This window comes from Ranitomeya variabilis, chromosome 2, assembly GCF_051348905.1.
Source record: "Ranitomeya variabilis isolate aRanVar5 chromosome 2, aRanVar5.hap1, whole genome shotgun sequence".
Lineage (NCBI taxonomy): Eukaryota > Metazoa > Chordata > Amphibia > Anura > Dendrobatidae > Ranitomeya > Ranitomeya variabilis.
Window position 1 is genome coordinate 634115182 of NC_135233.1, and position 12712 is coordinate 634127893.

A 12712-nucleotide genomic window follows, 5' to 3' on the forward strand; every position below is an offset into this window, starting at 1 on the left:
TCACCATCTACCCCAGAGGATCTGAACTGCTGCATCGGCCACCACCTCATTGCCGAACACCACGGGTGGTGTCACGAACATTTCCCCTTCTCCCCATAAACTTTATTCCTATTTCCCATTTTCCATTTACCACAAAAATATCACTTTATTATTGAACGCCCAGGGCCACGGACCAGGTCACTGCTGCCGTGACCTTCCCCTTTAAGAACTGCCATGTCAGACCCAATACCGAGTAACCCCTCCGCCCCATGGGGCACTCCAACATGGCTTCACAAACTTTATACCTATTTACCACAAAAACAACGCTTTATTATTGGATGCCCAGGGCCACGGACCGGATAACTGCTGCCGTGACCTGCCCCTTTAGGAACTGCCATGTCGGACCCGGTACCAAGTAACCCGCTCATAGTCATCATAATATATAGCACTGTGTACTTAAAATTGCTTACTTTACCATGCCTCTCAGTTGATTGTTCTGTTTTTTCTGCTCTATGTAGAGACAGTAAATCTCTTGTCCTTGCATCACATGATGCTTGCAATAGTTGTTTATTTACATATGTATTATACATTAGGTCTATTTAGTTTCTAAATAATGATTAAGATTGCACTAATTTCATTGCTATATTTAATTACCAGTACTTTAATTTTGCTTTTTGCCTGCAGACAAAACACAATTCACCATCAATTTCTTCAGAGCTTGCATTACCATTATATGGGAGTTGTCTAGTCCACAATTCTGGATCATCACTGTGCCTTATGGATTATCGAGAAAAAGTCTCACTTCATCATATGACAAACAGTTCATCAGCTCCAGAACTTGAGAAATTGTTTGTAGAAAAGAATTTACATCTAAAAAAAGATAGTGAAATTTTAGGTGCTGACTTTAGGACACATTCTGTTTTCAAAGACAAGGAACCATCATCAAACATAGCTTTACCTTCCATAATTACAGAAGGACTACACATGAAAGTTAAAGGTAAGCACTACAGATAAGTGAAAGTACTTGTTAGGAAAATGTTCACCAATCTCAAAGAGGTGGTATATGGCAGTGTATGGAGCAGTGTTGGAACCCCTCAGGATACAGTGCTGTCGTCCTTCCTCTTCACATTGTATACAGCGGACTTTCAGTATAAATCAGATTTTTGTCACCTCCAAAAATTCTCAGATGACTCAGTGATTGTAGGGGGCATTGTGGGGGACCGCAGGGAGGAGGAATATAGAAGGGTGGTTTCTGACTTTGTGGATTGGTGCCGAACTAACTGTCTAGAACTAAATGAAAAGAAAACCAAGGAGTTGGTGGTGAGTTACAGAAGGAAAAAGGAGGATTACTTACCGATCAATATTGCTGGCCAGGAGGTTGAGATTGTTGAGAGCTACAAATATTTGGGGGTTTACCTTGGCAGTAAACTAGATTGGAGGTGTCATCCAGAAAATGTTTACAAGAAGGGAATGAGCAGTCTGTACTTACTTTGGAAGCTCAGGTCGTTCAATGTGTGCAGTAAAATGCTGGAAATGTTCTACCAGTCCATTGTGGCAAGCGCCATTTTTATGTTATCATATGCTGGGGCAGTAGTGTGCGAGTATCTGAGGCTAATAAGCTCAACAAACTTATCAAGAAGGCAAGCGTGGCTGTTGTCCTCCATCTGGACTCTTTTGAGCAGGTATTGGAGGATAGGATTCAGAAGAAGTGTAGGGCTATAATGATCAATAAGGCTGGTTTCACACTTGCGTTTTGATCCGCAGCGTTTTAGCGCTAAAAAAGCATGCGTTTTTTTCCTATACTTAACATTAAAAACGCATGCGTTTTTTAGCATGCGTTTTGACGCGTTTTCGGCAATGCATGCGCTTTTTGACGCGTGCGTTCATTCGCAGAAATGCAACCTGTAGTAATTTCTAGCTGCGTTTTTTTGCCGCAAAAAAAACGCATGCGTTTATTCACGGCAAAAATATGCATTGCTGTCTATGTAAACGCATGCGTTTTTAAGCACATGCGTTTGCATGCGTTTTTATAGAAAAACACAAGAAAACAAAAGAAAAAACAAGAAAATCCTAACCCTAACCCTAAACACAAGAAAAAACAAGAAAACCTTAACCCTACCCCTACCCCTAACCCTAACCCTGACAAGCCACCCCCCACCATCAAGGTGATAAACGGACCCAAACCCTAACCCTAACCCTACCCCTAACCCTAACCCTATATGACAGTCCATACTCTACGAGTTTATATTTTTAGTACTCTATAGCAATACCGTATATCTTGGGGTGTCCACATTGAACAAAGCTTTTTATTAGAAGAATGTCCTGGTCACCAGGTCAACATAATAGCCAATTCCTATGGATCCCTAGGATCCCTAGGGTTAGGGTTAGGGTTTGGATCCCTTTATCACCTTGATGGTGGGGGGTGGCTTGTCAGGGTTAGGGTTAGGGTTTGGATCCCTTTATCACCTTGATGGTGGGGGGTGGCTTGTCAGGGTTAGGGTTAGGGTTTGGATCCCTTTATCACCTTGATGGTGGGGGGTGGCTTGTCAGGGTTAGGGTTAGGGTTTGGATCCCTTTATCACCTTGATGGTGGGGGTGGCTTGTCAGGGTTAGGGTTAGGGGTAGGGTTAGGGTTTGGATCCCTTTATCACCTTGATGGTGGGGGGTGGCTTGTCAGGGTTAGGGTTAGGATTAGGGGTAGGGTTAGGGTTTGGATCCCTTTATCACCTTGATGGTGGGGGGTGGCTTGTCAGGGTTAGGGTTAGAGTTAGGGGTAGGGTTAGGATCCCTTTATCACCTTGATGGTGGATGGTGGCTTGTCAGGGTTAGGGTTAGGGTTTGGATCCCTTTATCACCTTGATGGTGGGGGGTGGCTTATCAGTGACCTGGTGACCAGGACATTCTAATAAAAAGCTACCCCTAACCCTAACCCTAGGGATCCTAACCCTATCCATAACCCTAACCCTAACCCTAGCTATTTCTATTTATAGTGGGTTTTCTAGTTGATTTTGATGATTGGCAGCTGTCACACACTTCTCAGCATGCGTCTAAAAAACGCAGCGTTTTGCCGCGTTTACATGCGTTTTTTCACCACATGCGTTTTTTTAAAAAACGCTGCAGATCAAAACGCAAGTGTGAATCCAGCCTAATACACACCCACTATACGAGCTGGTCTTGAAGCAGAAGAGTACATTCAGCAGCCGCCTAATCCTACTAAGGTGTAAGAAGGAGAAATTCAGGAAATCGTTTGTACCTACTGCTATGGGGATGTATAATAATTTCCTAAGGGTGGCAGAAAACAATGACTGATTGCAGGTGTACTACTGTCAATTAACAGTAACTTATATACCAGAACTACCCAAATTTATTTGTTATGTAATGTTGGTACACTTGTGCAATATTTGTGTCCTAATATTTTATGTACTGCTGTTTGTATTGCTGCTGTAATACCGTAATTTCCCCCGGGATCCATAAAGTGTATCGTATCGTAATTTTGGCACGAACGTAGCTCATTCAGATTCATGTTCGGATTCCCGAGCATTTTCCCTCAAAGTCATCAAAATTCAGGCACAGTTTGCTAAATGATCGTATTTCCACTAATGCTTTTGTTAGGACTTTGGCTAGGATGGTGGTGTTGTATCATGAGTGGGGGGATGTGTCTGATGAGGGGAGGGAGTTGGGAGAGGTAAGAGGAGCAGCAGACTGTTACACTTTTTTTTTTAATTAAGTTAATGTCTGGAGATTCCAGCAGTCAGTCAGGGTGCAGAACCTATCCACAACGTACAGACAAAAGGGCTTCTGTCATTGGCTGCCGAAGTCACATGTCCCTCTCCATATGAAAAGCGGACATGTTGTTTTGGTGACGCCATTTTGTCAGTGCAACTCGAGAGAGAGGTTGCTCCTGCAAGTAGTCAGATCTGCTGTTTAATGTCAGTTAGTTCAGCTAGATAGAATCCGGTGTGAAATTGACCTTCCAGAATCTAACTCGTTTGTGCTAATACTGTGGTTCATGCAGGAGTCCACATTTCCTAATCAAAATCGTTTGTGCTAATATTGTAGTGCTGGAAGGAGGTTACATTTCCTAATGTAAATCCTTTTCTGCTAATAGTGTGGTTCAGACATACTAGCTCCGCAAATAAATAGTGATAGGGTTGTGAAACAGCTGGTTAAAAGAAGGGTACATACAACATGAGTGGGAAAAAGCAAGGTCGTGGTGGAAGGGGGAATAGGCTTGGTGTTCAAGGTGTACATGGGTTGAGCGGTAAAGTTATTTAAAGCTTTACTGAACAAACATTGTATCATCCTACCCAAAGAAATGTAATAACATCTGTTACTAGATGGGCTACTCGACTCCCTTTCTTTGGCAGCTGCACAGCGGTACACCTTGTAGATAAGGGCCAGAAAGAGCATGTGCTCCAGTGGATGGCAAGCGCTATATCAAGTGACCTCTCCTCCTCTTTCTCCACCTTAACATCACACACAGTACAGTCCTCAGAGGTGGCACCCCAATCACCCTGGTTTCCCCCCACATCACATCTCTCCAACCGCCCAACTGACTGTGGAGAACCACAGATGAACAAGTCTGCAGAGCTGTTCACACATTCTATTCCATGGGCATCAGAGGCCTGTTCAATAGATTCTCAAAATCAAGAAAAGGAAAGCATCTGCACCGATGCCCAAATTATTTTTTTCGTTGGATCTGGGGCTGGATGATGTAGGGTCTGAGCAAAATCCAATCCCTCATCTCCAGATGTTAACCCCTGGGGTGGAGGTGATCCTGAATTGGGTCATCCTTTGAGGTTTCAAAAAAGGCCCAGCCTAGGCAACCCTTGCCATCCCTGCAAACTATAGACCTGCGTCTGCTGCTGGCCACAGCCAGAGTTGTGGCTGAGGATGCAGTTCTTGTTGTAGTCACCAGTTGCATCACTGCATGTCTGTGCGTCAATTCGTAGCATAATTTCCTCCTGCTCCACTTCCTCTGCTGAACTACTCAGCTGCATGCACCTGGGTTCACACCAAGTGGGATCTACAACTTTATTGTCATCCTCTTTGTTTCCCCAAACATTGCCCAGAGAGTCACTCTCCTCCTCTCCCTGCTCTGCCTGCACAGTACATTCAGCATGTTCCTCATCTTTTATCTCATTTTTCTCATCAGGTTATCTGCTAACTTTGGAAAAAACTACTTAGTAGAGGAAAAAATTGCAATAATTTGACTGCAACCTGCATGAACCGGCACATGTGCAATCAACATGCATTAGTCTGGGAATCTCACTGTTCTAAAACGTGGCCTAGGGAGCCTCCCCAACCACCGGCCACCCCATCAATCATATCTGCTGCTTCTTCCTCCTCTGTCATTGGGGCAAGTGTTGTAATGAAGGTCTACGGCCGCAGAACCTTCACTTGTATACCACTTACAGTCTGTGTGAGTGACTGTCCATCAGCTGTTATGGAAGTGGAGATGCCTGCTGTTTTTGTTTCACTGAGCACACCACATCTTTCTCAATCAAACATAATATATCTGCTTACTCCTCACTCACAGTCCAGCAGTTTGTTGTGTTCACCCTAATACACCCTATCTCAGCACAGCAGCCAGCCCTGAGTCCTGCAGTTGTGGTCATGTAAAAGAATGTTTCCTACTACACATGCCGAAACTAAGAGGTTGAACTCCACCATCTCCAATCTGTTGGCCACAGAAATGCTGCCTTTCTGCAACAGAATGTTGCAGATGACATCACCCATTCTCTAAAGAAATCTATGTCTGCTGGAGTGTATTTCACCACTGACACCTGGATTAGCAAACATGGCCAGGGGTGTTACATCTGACTGACTGGGCACTGTGTGACTCTGGTGGCTGTTTGCAAAGGGCTGCTGCACAAGTCTTGGAATCCCCAAGGCTTGCCGGAAAAACCTCTGCATCTAACATGTTCTTCAGTGCTTTTGCCTCCACCTCCTCTAGAGTCTCCACCTGCGCCATCAACCTTCCATAATGAGATACCTGTTCCAATGGTGCAGAAAGAATCCCCCCACCTCCATATTGCGCAGCCACGGTTCAATGCAATCGGGCAGTGTTTAAATTATTATTCCTTGGAGATCGCAGTCACACAGCTCAGTTGTGGACAGCTAGTTTTTGCAATGGCGGTCACCACTGAATCTAGAGTTGGAGAACGCTGTGTGCAATAACTTTGCGAACCTGGTGGCGACCCTAGGCCAGGTCAACATCACACATGTGCCTTGCATGGCTTATGTCCTCAAACAGGTAGTACAAAAATTTATCCTCCACTATCCCGACAAGGATGTGCTGTTGCAGAAAGTAGGGTCGCTGTGTGCTCACTTCCATTTTTCGCAACCCGAAGGTGGGGACTTGCATAGCTACAGAGGCCTTTCGGCCTACCGGTTAATCGTTTGATATGCAATGTGCCAACACAGTGGAATTCCACTCATGTTGCTGTGACTGTGTCAGCAGCGATGAGCCCTGGTGCACTACGTCCTTTTGCATAGCCTGGGCCAACGCAATACAAACTGGTGCAATCAAATCAGTTCCATGAAGTTTGAGGATTGTTGGCTTACATTGTCTGACCACAGTTCTTGGAATACATCCTGGAAGACCATGGCTCCCCATCCCTTTCTGCTGGTGTCATGGATCCGAGAACTGACATGGCACACCTTATTGGCACTACCTTCTTGCTTAGCAGTATGTTTATCCTTGATCTTAACAAGATTTGTTTTTGTTTGGACAAAACGAATGTTTGTCTTTGAGAGTCTAGCAAAACCCCCAGGAATGTTTTTATTGTTGAGGGAACCATATCCGATTTTTTTTTTTTGTGGTTCACTATCCAACTCAGGGATGACAGGATCTGAGTTGTTATCTGCGGGTGTTCCTGGAGTATCGGTACTGAAGGAGCCACCAGCAGATAGTCGTTGAGGTATGGAACTATGCATGTTGTCTGATGTTGCCATGACTTCGGACATGATCTTTGTGAAGATCTGTGGTGCAGATGATATACTGAAAGGGAGAAAATTGAACTGATAATGTGCTGTCTGTTTTCCCTGGACGACAGCAGACTTTAGAAACTTTCAATAAGTTGGATGAATTGGAATGTGGTAGTATACATCCTGTAGATCGATCATCGCCATGATGAAATCTTGACCTATCAGAGGTACCATTGACCTGATGGATTCCATCTTGAACTTCCTATATACTATGTACTGGTTTAGGGGTTTCAAGCTGATTATGACCCAATGTGATCTGTTTGGTTTCCTTATTAGGAAGAGATTGGAATAATGTCCTCTGTTTCTTTCCCTTTCTGGGACTAGGGAGACTACCTTTGAGGATAATAGGTTTCTTACTCCTGCTACCAAGGTGGATTGTAGCTCTGGAAAGGAGAGTTGTGTTGTTTTTACTCTTTGTGGGGAATAGGAGGAGAATTCTATCTTTATTCCTTCCCTGACTGATGTTAGGGTCTGAGAAGACCTTGTGCTACTGAGGAAGGAACCCTGAGATGCGACCCCTACTATGTTGGCATCATGTTTTATTCTACCTCTGAGTGTGGGGAAGAAAAAGATTTCTGCCTTTTCCACCTTTCGGGTAGTTCCATTGACCCAACTTGCCTTTCCCTCTGTACTGAGGAGTTGGCTCCTGAGGAGGGCAAAAGGATCTTTTCCTAGCACCTCTAGGTTCAGGCTGGATCTTCTTTTTGTCCGAAGTTTTTTCTAATAGGTCATCAAGGGCTATTTCCCTTTAAAGGGATAGATCATAACTCAATCTTCGAAGTTACGTCCCCACTCAAGGATCTTAGCCAGAGTGCTCGTCTTACCTACTTTGACAAGCCTGATTAACTTGCTGCAACTCTTACAGATTCTGCAGAGGTGTCTGCCAGGAACCTTATTGCCTTCTGGAGGAGAGGTAAAGAAGCCAGAATGTCCTCCCTAGGAGTACCCATAGAAAGCTGTTCTTCCAGCTGTCCAAGCTAATGGTACATGGACTGAGACACACAGGTAGAGATGGCATTGGTATTTAGTAAAGTCGCTGAGGTCCCTCAGAATTTTCTTAACAGACCATCCATCTTGCGTTCCAGAGGGACCTTCAGCTGTGAGGAGTCCCCAAATAGCAGGGTAGTCTTTTGGCTACCCGTGCAATCTGGATGTCAACTTTTGGGATTTCTGACCAGCATGCAAGTGCAGCGCCCCAGAGTCCTGGTCGTTGCAGTACTGTGGCTCCGCCACTAAGGGGAGCTATGGTACGTCTGATGGCACTGAAGGAGTTCACCTGACCAGGTATCACAGACACCAATACATTTCACAGCCGGGCCTCCAGGGGGAGCTAAGGGTTCTATTCATTAGGCCACTCCTCACATACTGGTAAAACTGGGGGTCAGGCAGGAAGTTAGAGAGAAAGCTGACTGGGTTGGAACCAGGCAACACCTTGTGGCAGAGGGTGTTGTGGGGGAAGATTCGGTAGGGCCCGTGTCGGGGGTGGGATCCTGACAGAGGTCTGGCAACTTGAGAGAACGTCACGGGACCGTGCCGGCTCAGCATAGCGGCGGTGCCCAAGGAAGGATTAGAAGCGAGATAGATTGTGCTGAGTGAGAAACGAGATCAAAGCAACAAGGAGAATACCAGTAGGAGTCGTGCTGTGAGACCGAGGCAACATCCTACTGAGGCGCACAACCGGCGGCCAGAACGCCGAGGAAGTATTCATACATCTAGCTTCAAGCAATACTTCAAACCAACGGCAGGACAGTCAGTCATAGGCGGGCTGTCTCACCTAAATCACCTACGAAGACATAGGGGGCAACTTGTGGAGAGGGGCGACTCTAGGGTCCCGGAAGAGCTCCGAGCCTACCCGTCATACGGGTGCCGTCCTAACCGTAACATCAGGGAGGGACGGAAGATTAGCAGAACATCATCTAATCGAGTTGTGAGGGAACTTAAGAAACAGACACAACAGTTGTGGGGACTTTCCGTAAGCACAGCAGGGAAGGACCACAACACATAGCGCTAGCAGGAAGGCACAGATTTCCACCTGCAAAGAGAACTCTGGAGGTGCCATTGGACCGTCCGGACTTGCGCAGCCTGGTTAACCGTATTCCGGATTGAGGACCCAGAGATCTTCAGTAAAGAGGTAAAGAGACTGCAACCTGGTGTCCTCGTTATTTACTGCACCGCACCACAACCACCATCCACATCTATCACTGTACGCCCCTCAGCAGGGTCACGGACCGGGCCTAGCCACCGTGACAACCCCAGAGCAGAGACTCAGAGGCCCGGTACCGGGTACCCCTCGGCCCTGCGGCAGTGGGGGCGCTACAACTTGGCGTCACGAACAGGATCTACTTAAGCCTGAGGAATCGGGTCATGTGTGCCTTGGAACTGTGATTTATTGTGCTTGGACTGTACTTTATTGCAAAGACTGTGTGTTGCCACTTGCCGCCAGAAGTTCCCGCCAAAACCGCCGCCATTACAGCGCTAAGGAGAGCGCAGGAGAAGAAGAAGAGCATGGAAGTGGGCGTAAACAAGCTGAAGAGCGCGAAAGACAATGGCCGCCCAGTCTAAGTATTTCTGCCCCTTGAGGACGTGTCCGTCAGCAGCTGAGGTCCGCCTCCTGATCCTCAATGGTGGGCAGAGACAAAGAAAACGAAACCGCCCACGAAGGAGAGAGCGGGAAAAGGACCAGGAAGAAGAAGTCAGCGACATGGAGGACGCCATGGCCAGCCGCCCGGAGCCGGAGCGTGGGGTCGGAGCCGAGGACTCCCCCAGCTACCCGGAGAGGCACCGCAGCCAGACCTCCACAGTTGACGCTGACCTCCTGCAGACGGGAGCGGACGAGCTGATCCACCAACTCCTGCGGACGCCGCTGAGCACTGAGGCCGGGTGGAAGAAGACCATCAACGGGAGCCTCACCAGACATCTGTCGGCAGCCTCGTCTGGTCCGGAGCAAGAAAGAAGTTCCAGCGCTCCGAAGCCAGAAAGCAAGGCCCTGCCGGAAAGCGAGATGCTGCAAACGGAGATGACAGCGCCGCAGCGCAAGGCCCTGCAACCAGCGTTCCAGACCCCAGCGGAGACGGAGCATATCAGCACCAGAGGGACCGCATCTGAAGCAGGTATGAAGGACGACCCTGCCCTGACGACCGACACTACTCCAGTGACTGTTAGTGCCACAGCTGCTGACTCCGTTCCAGTGACTGATCTTGCAGCAGCCGCTACCCCTGTTGCAGCGAATGTCCATACTCAAGCTGCGCAGACCTCCATCGCTGCGCATGATTTTGCCGTACATGAAAGACGGATTAACGGCGTTTGTCCAGCACTGGGTGTAACTCTGGACCTCACTCTTCCCAGGCCAAGAGGGGTTAAGTGCCAGGTGCAGCCCTGGAAGCCGTCCAACTAAACCTCGGAAACCTGAACATGTAAATAGTTAACTGTTTCTACTGTTCTGCTTTGCTAAAACCCGTCCAGGGTTAACTCTTAAAGGGATCCCTTTGTTGACCCGGGATCCCTATTGTTTCTTATTTTTGTTTGTTTTCAACGTTTGCACAAGTTATCAAAGAACTGCTGAATCATGAACAATGCATGATACAAACTCCTTGTACATAGTTGCACCTTCTTAAAGGTGCTCTCTACTGGTTTTATATAAAAGACGGACTCTTTGCGAAGATACGGTTATTGGAACTTGTACTGGAGTCCTTGCTGCATACGGACTTGCAGCTTGAAAAGTTGCACCACCTCATAGAGACTTGGTCCCCTCTTAAAGGGGATGTTCACTTGTTTCACTTAAAGAATGGTATTGCTTTAAGACAGATAGATAGCAATAATGTCTTGACAAAAAGAAAGTGATGATGATGATGCTTACATGTAAAAGTTATATGTATCCAACTAGTTGATTGTAAGAAGTGATTGATAACGTTGATAGAAAAATGAGGACAGAGAGTGAACCCATACGGGGTTAGTCAGTGAGTCCTCTTAGGAGCCATGTAAGGATGGCTCAGTGATATCAAACCGAAAGTAGATGTTATGTTCTATACTGTGTATAGTAGTTGAAAAGGCAGTAGGCCCGGGCTGAAAGGGGCGGTCCTGTAAAGAAAGGAGAGGCAGTAGGCCTGGAGCAGTTAGGACAGGCGGTCCTGCAGATTTAACGAAGGAGAATGAAAGAGAAAGAGTTCAGAATAATTCTTTAGTGGGTTTAGTCTGTACGCCCTTGAAGAAGAAGTTAGTTTCATAATGTTTTATAAGTAATGTCTTTAGTGGATAGGAAGTGTACGTCCTTAAGGACAATGTTAACTTATTATTCAAAAGTTTGCACTGAGTAGAATACCCGGTTGGGTAACAGGAGTTGTTTACAGCCTGTAATTTATAATGTTTAACTATGTTTGTAACGTTCAAGTGTCCTCACCTCCCATAAAGGGAAGCTCTGTTCAAGCTTACTTATTGTTGTTGCATTTTCAAAATTGTATGTCTTTTTGCTAACCTGTATTGTTGTTTTCTTCCCAGTCCAGGAGTACTGGATTTAACCGGGGGGGAGTGCAGCGCCCCAGAGTCCTGGTCGTTGCAGTACTGTGGCTCCGCCACTAAGGGGAGCTATGGTACGTCTGATGGCACTGAAGGAGTTCACCTGACCAGGTATCACAGACACCAATACATTTCACAGCCGGGCCTCCAGGGGGAGCTAAGGGTTCTATTCATTAGGCCACTCCTCACATACTGGTAAAACTGGGGGTCAGGCAGGAAGTTAGAGAGAAAGCTGACTGGGTTGGAACCAGGCAACACCTTGTGGCAGAGGGTGTTGTGGGGGAAGATTCGGTAGGGCCCGTGTCGGGGGTGGGATCCTGACAGAGGTCTGGCAACTTGAGAGAACGTCACGGGACCGTGCCGGCTCAGCATAGCGGCGGTGCCCAAGGAAGGATTAGAAGCAAGATAGATTGTGCTGAGTGAGAAACGAGATCAAAGCAACAAGGAGAATACCAGTAGGAGTCGTGCTGTGAGACCGAGGCAACATCCTACTGAGGCGCACAACCGGCGGCCGGAACGCCGAGGAAGTATTCATACATCTAGCTTCAAGCAATACTTCAAACCAACGGCAGGACAGTCAGTCATAGGCGGGCTGTCTCACCTAAATCACCTACGAAGACATAGGGGGCAACTTGTGGAGAGGGGCGACTCTAGGGTCCCGGAAGAGCTCCGAGCCTACCCGTCATACGGGTGCCGTCCTAACCGTAACATCAGGGAGGGACGGAAGATTAGCAGAACATCATCTAATCGAGTTGTGAGGGAACTTAAGAAACAGACACAACAGTTGTGGGGACTTTCCGTAAGCACAGCAGGGAAGGACCACAACACATAGCGCTAGCAGGAAGGCACAGATTTCCACCTGCAAAGAGAACTCTGGAGGTGCCATTGGACCGGCCAGACTTGCGCAGCCTGGTTAACCGTATTCTGGATTGAGGACCCAGAGATCTTCAGTAAAGAGGTAAAGAGACTGCAACCTGGTGTCCTCGTTATTTACTGCACCGCACCACCACCACCATCCACATCTATCACTGTACGCCCCTCAGCAGGGTCACGGACCGGGCCTAGCCACCGTGACAACCCCAGAGCAGAGACTCAGAGGCCCGGTACCGGGTACCCCTCGGCCCTGCGGCAGTGGGGGCGCTACACAGCCATCTCATCGTCTACGGGGAATCAATTTCTCAGCGAGAGTGGTCAGCCTTTTTTCTGAGTATTCCCACTCCTCTAGTACCAG

The 12712-nt window shown here is 47.2% G+C and overlaps 1 protein-coding gene across 3 annotated transcripts in view; it reads left to right on the forward strand.

The window, feature by feature from the left end:
• IPCEF1 (interaction protein for cytohesin exchange factors 1) overlaps nt 1–12712 on the forward strand; it is a 359460-nt gene that overhangs the window by 275110 nt on the left and 71638 nt on the right. For all 3 annotated transcript variants that reach the window (XM_077289086.1, XM_077289085.1, XM_077289084.1), the window contains one exon: nt 664–976. In XM_077289086.1, coding sequence (XP_077145201.1) covers nt 664–976 — 313 coding nt within the window. The remainder of the gene's footprint in view (nt 1–663; nt 977–12712) is intronic.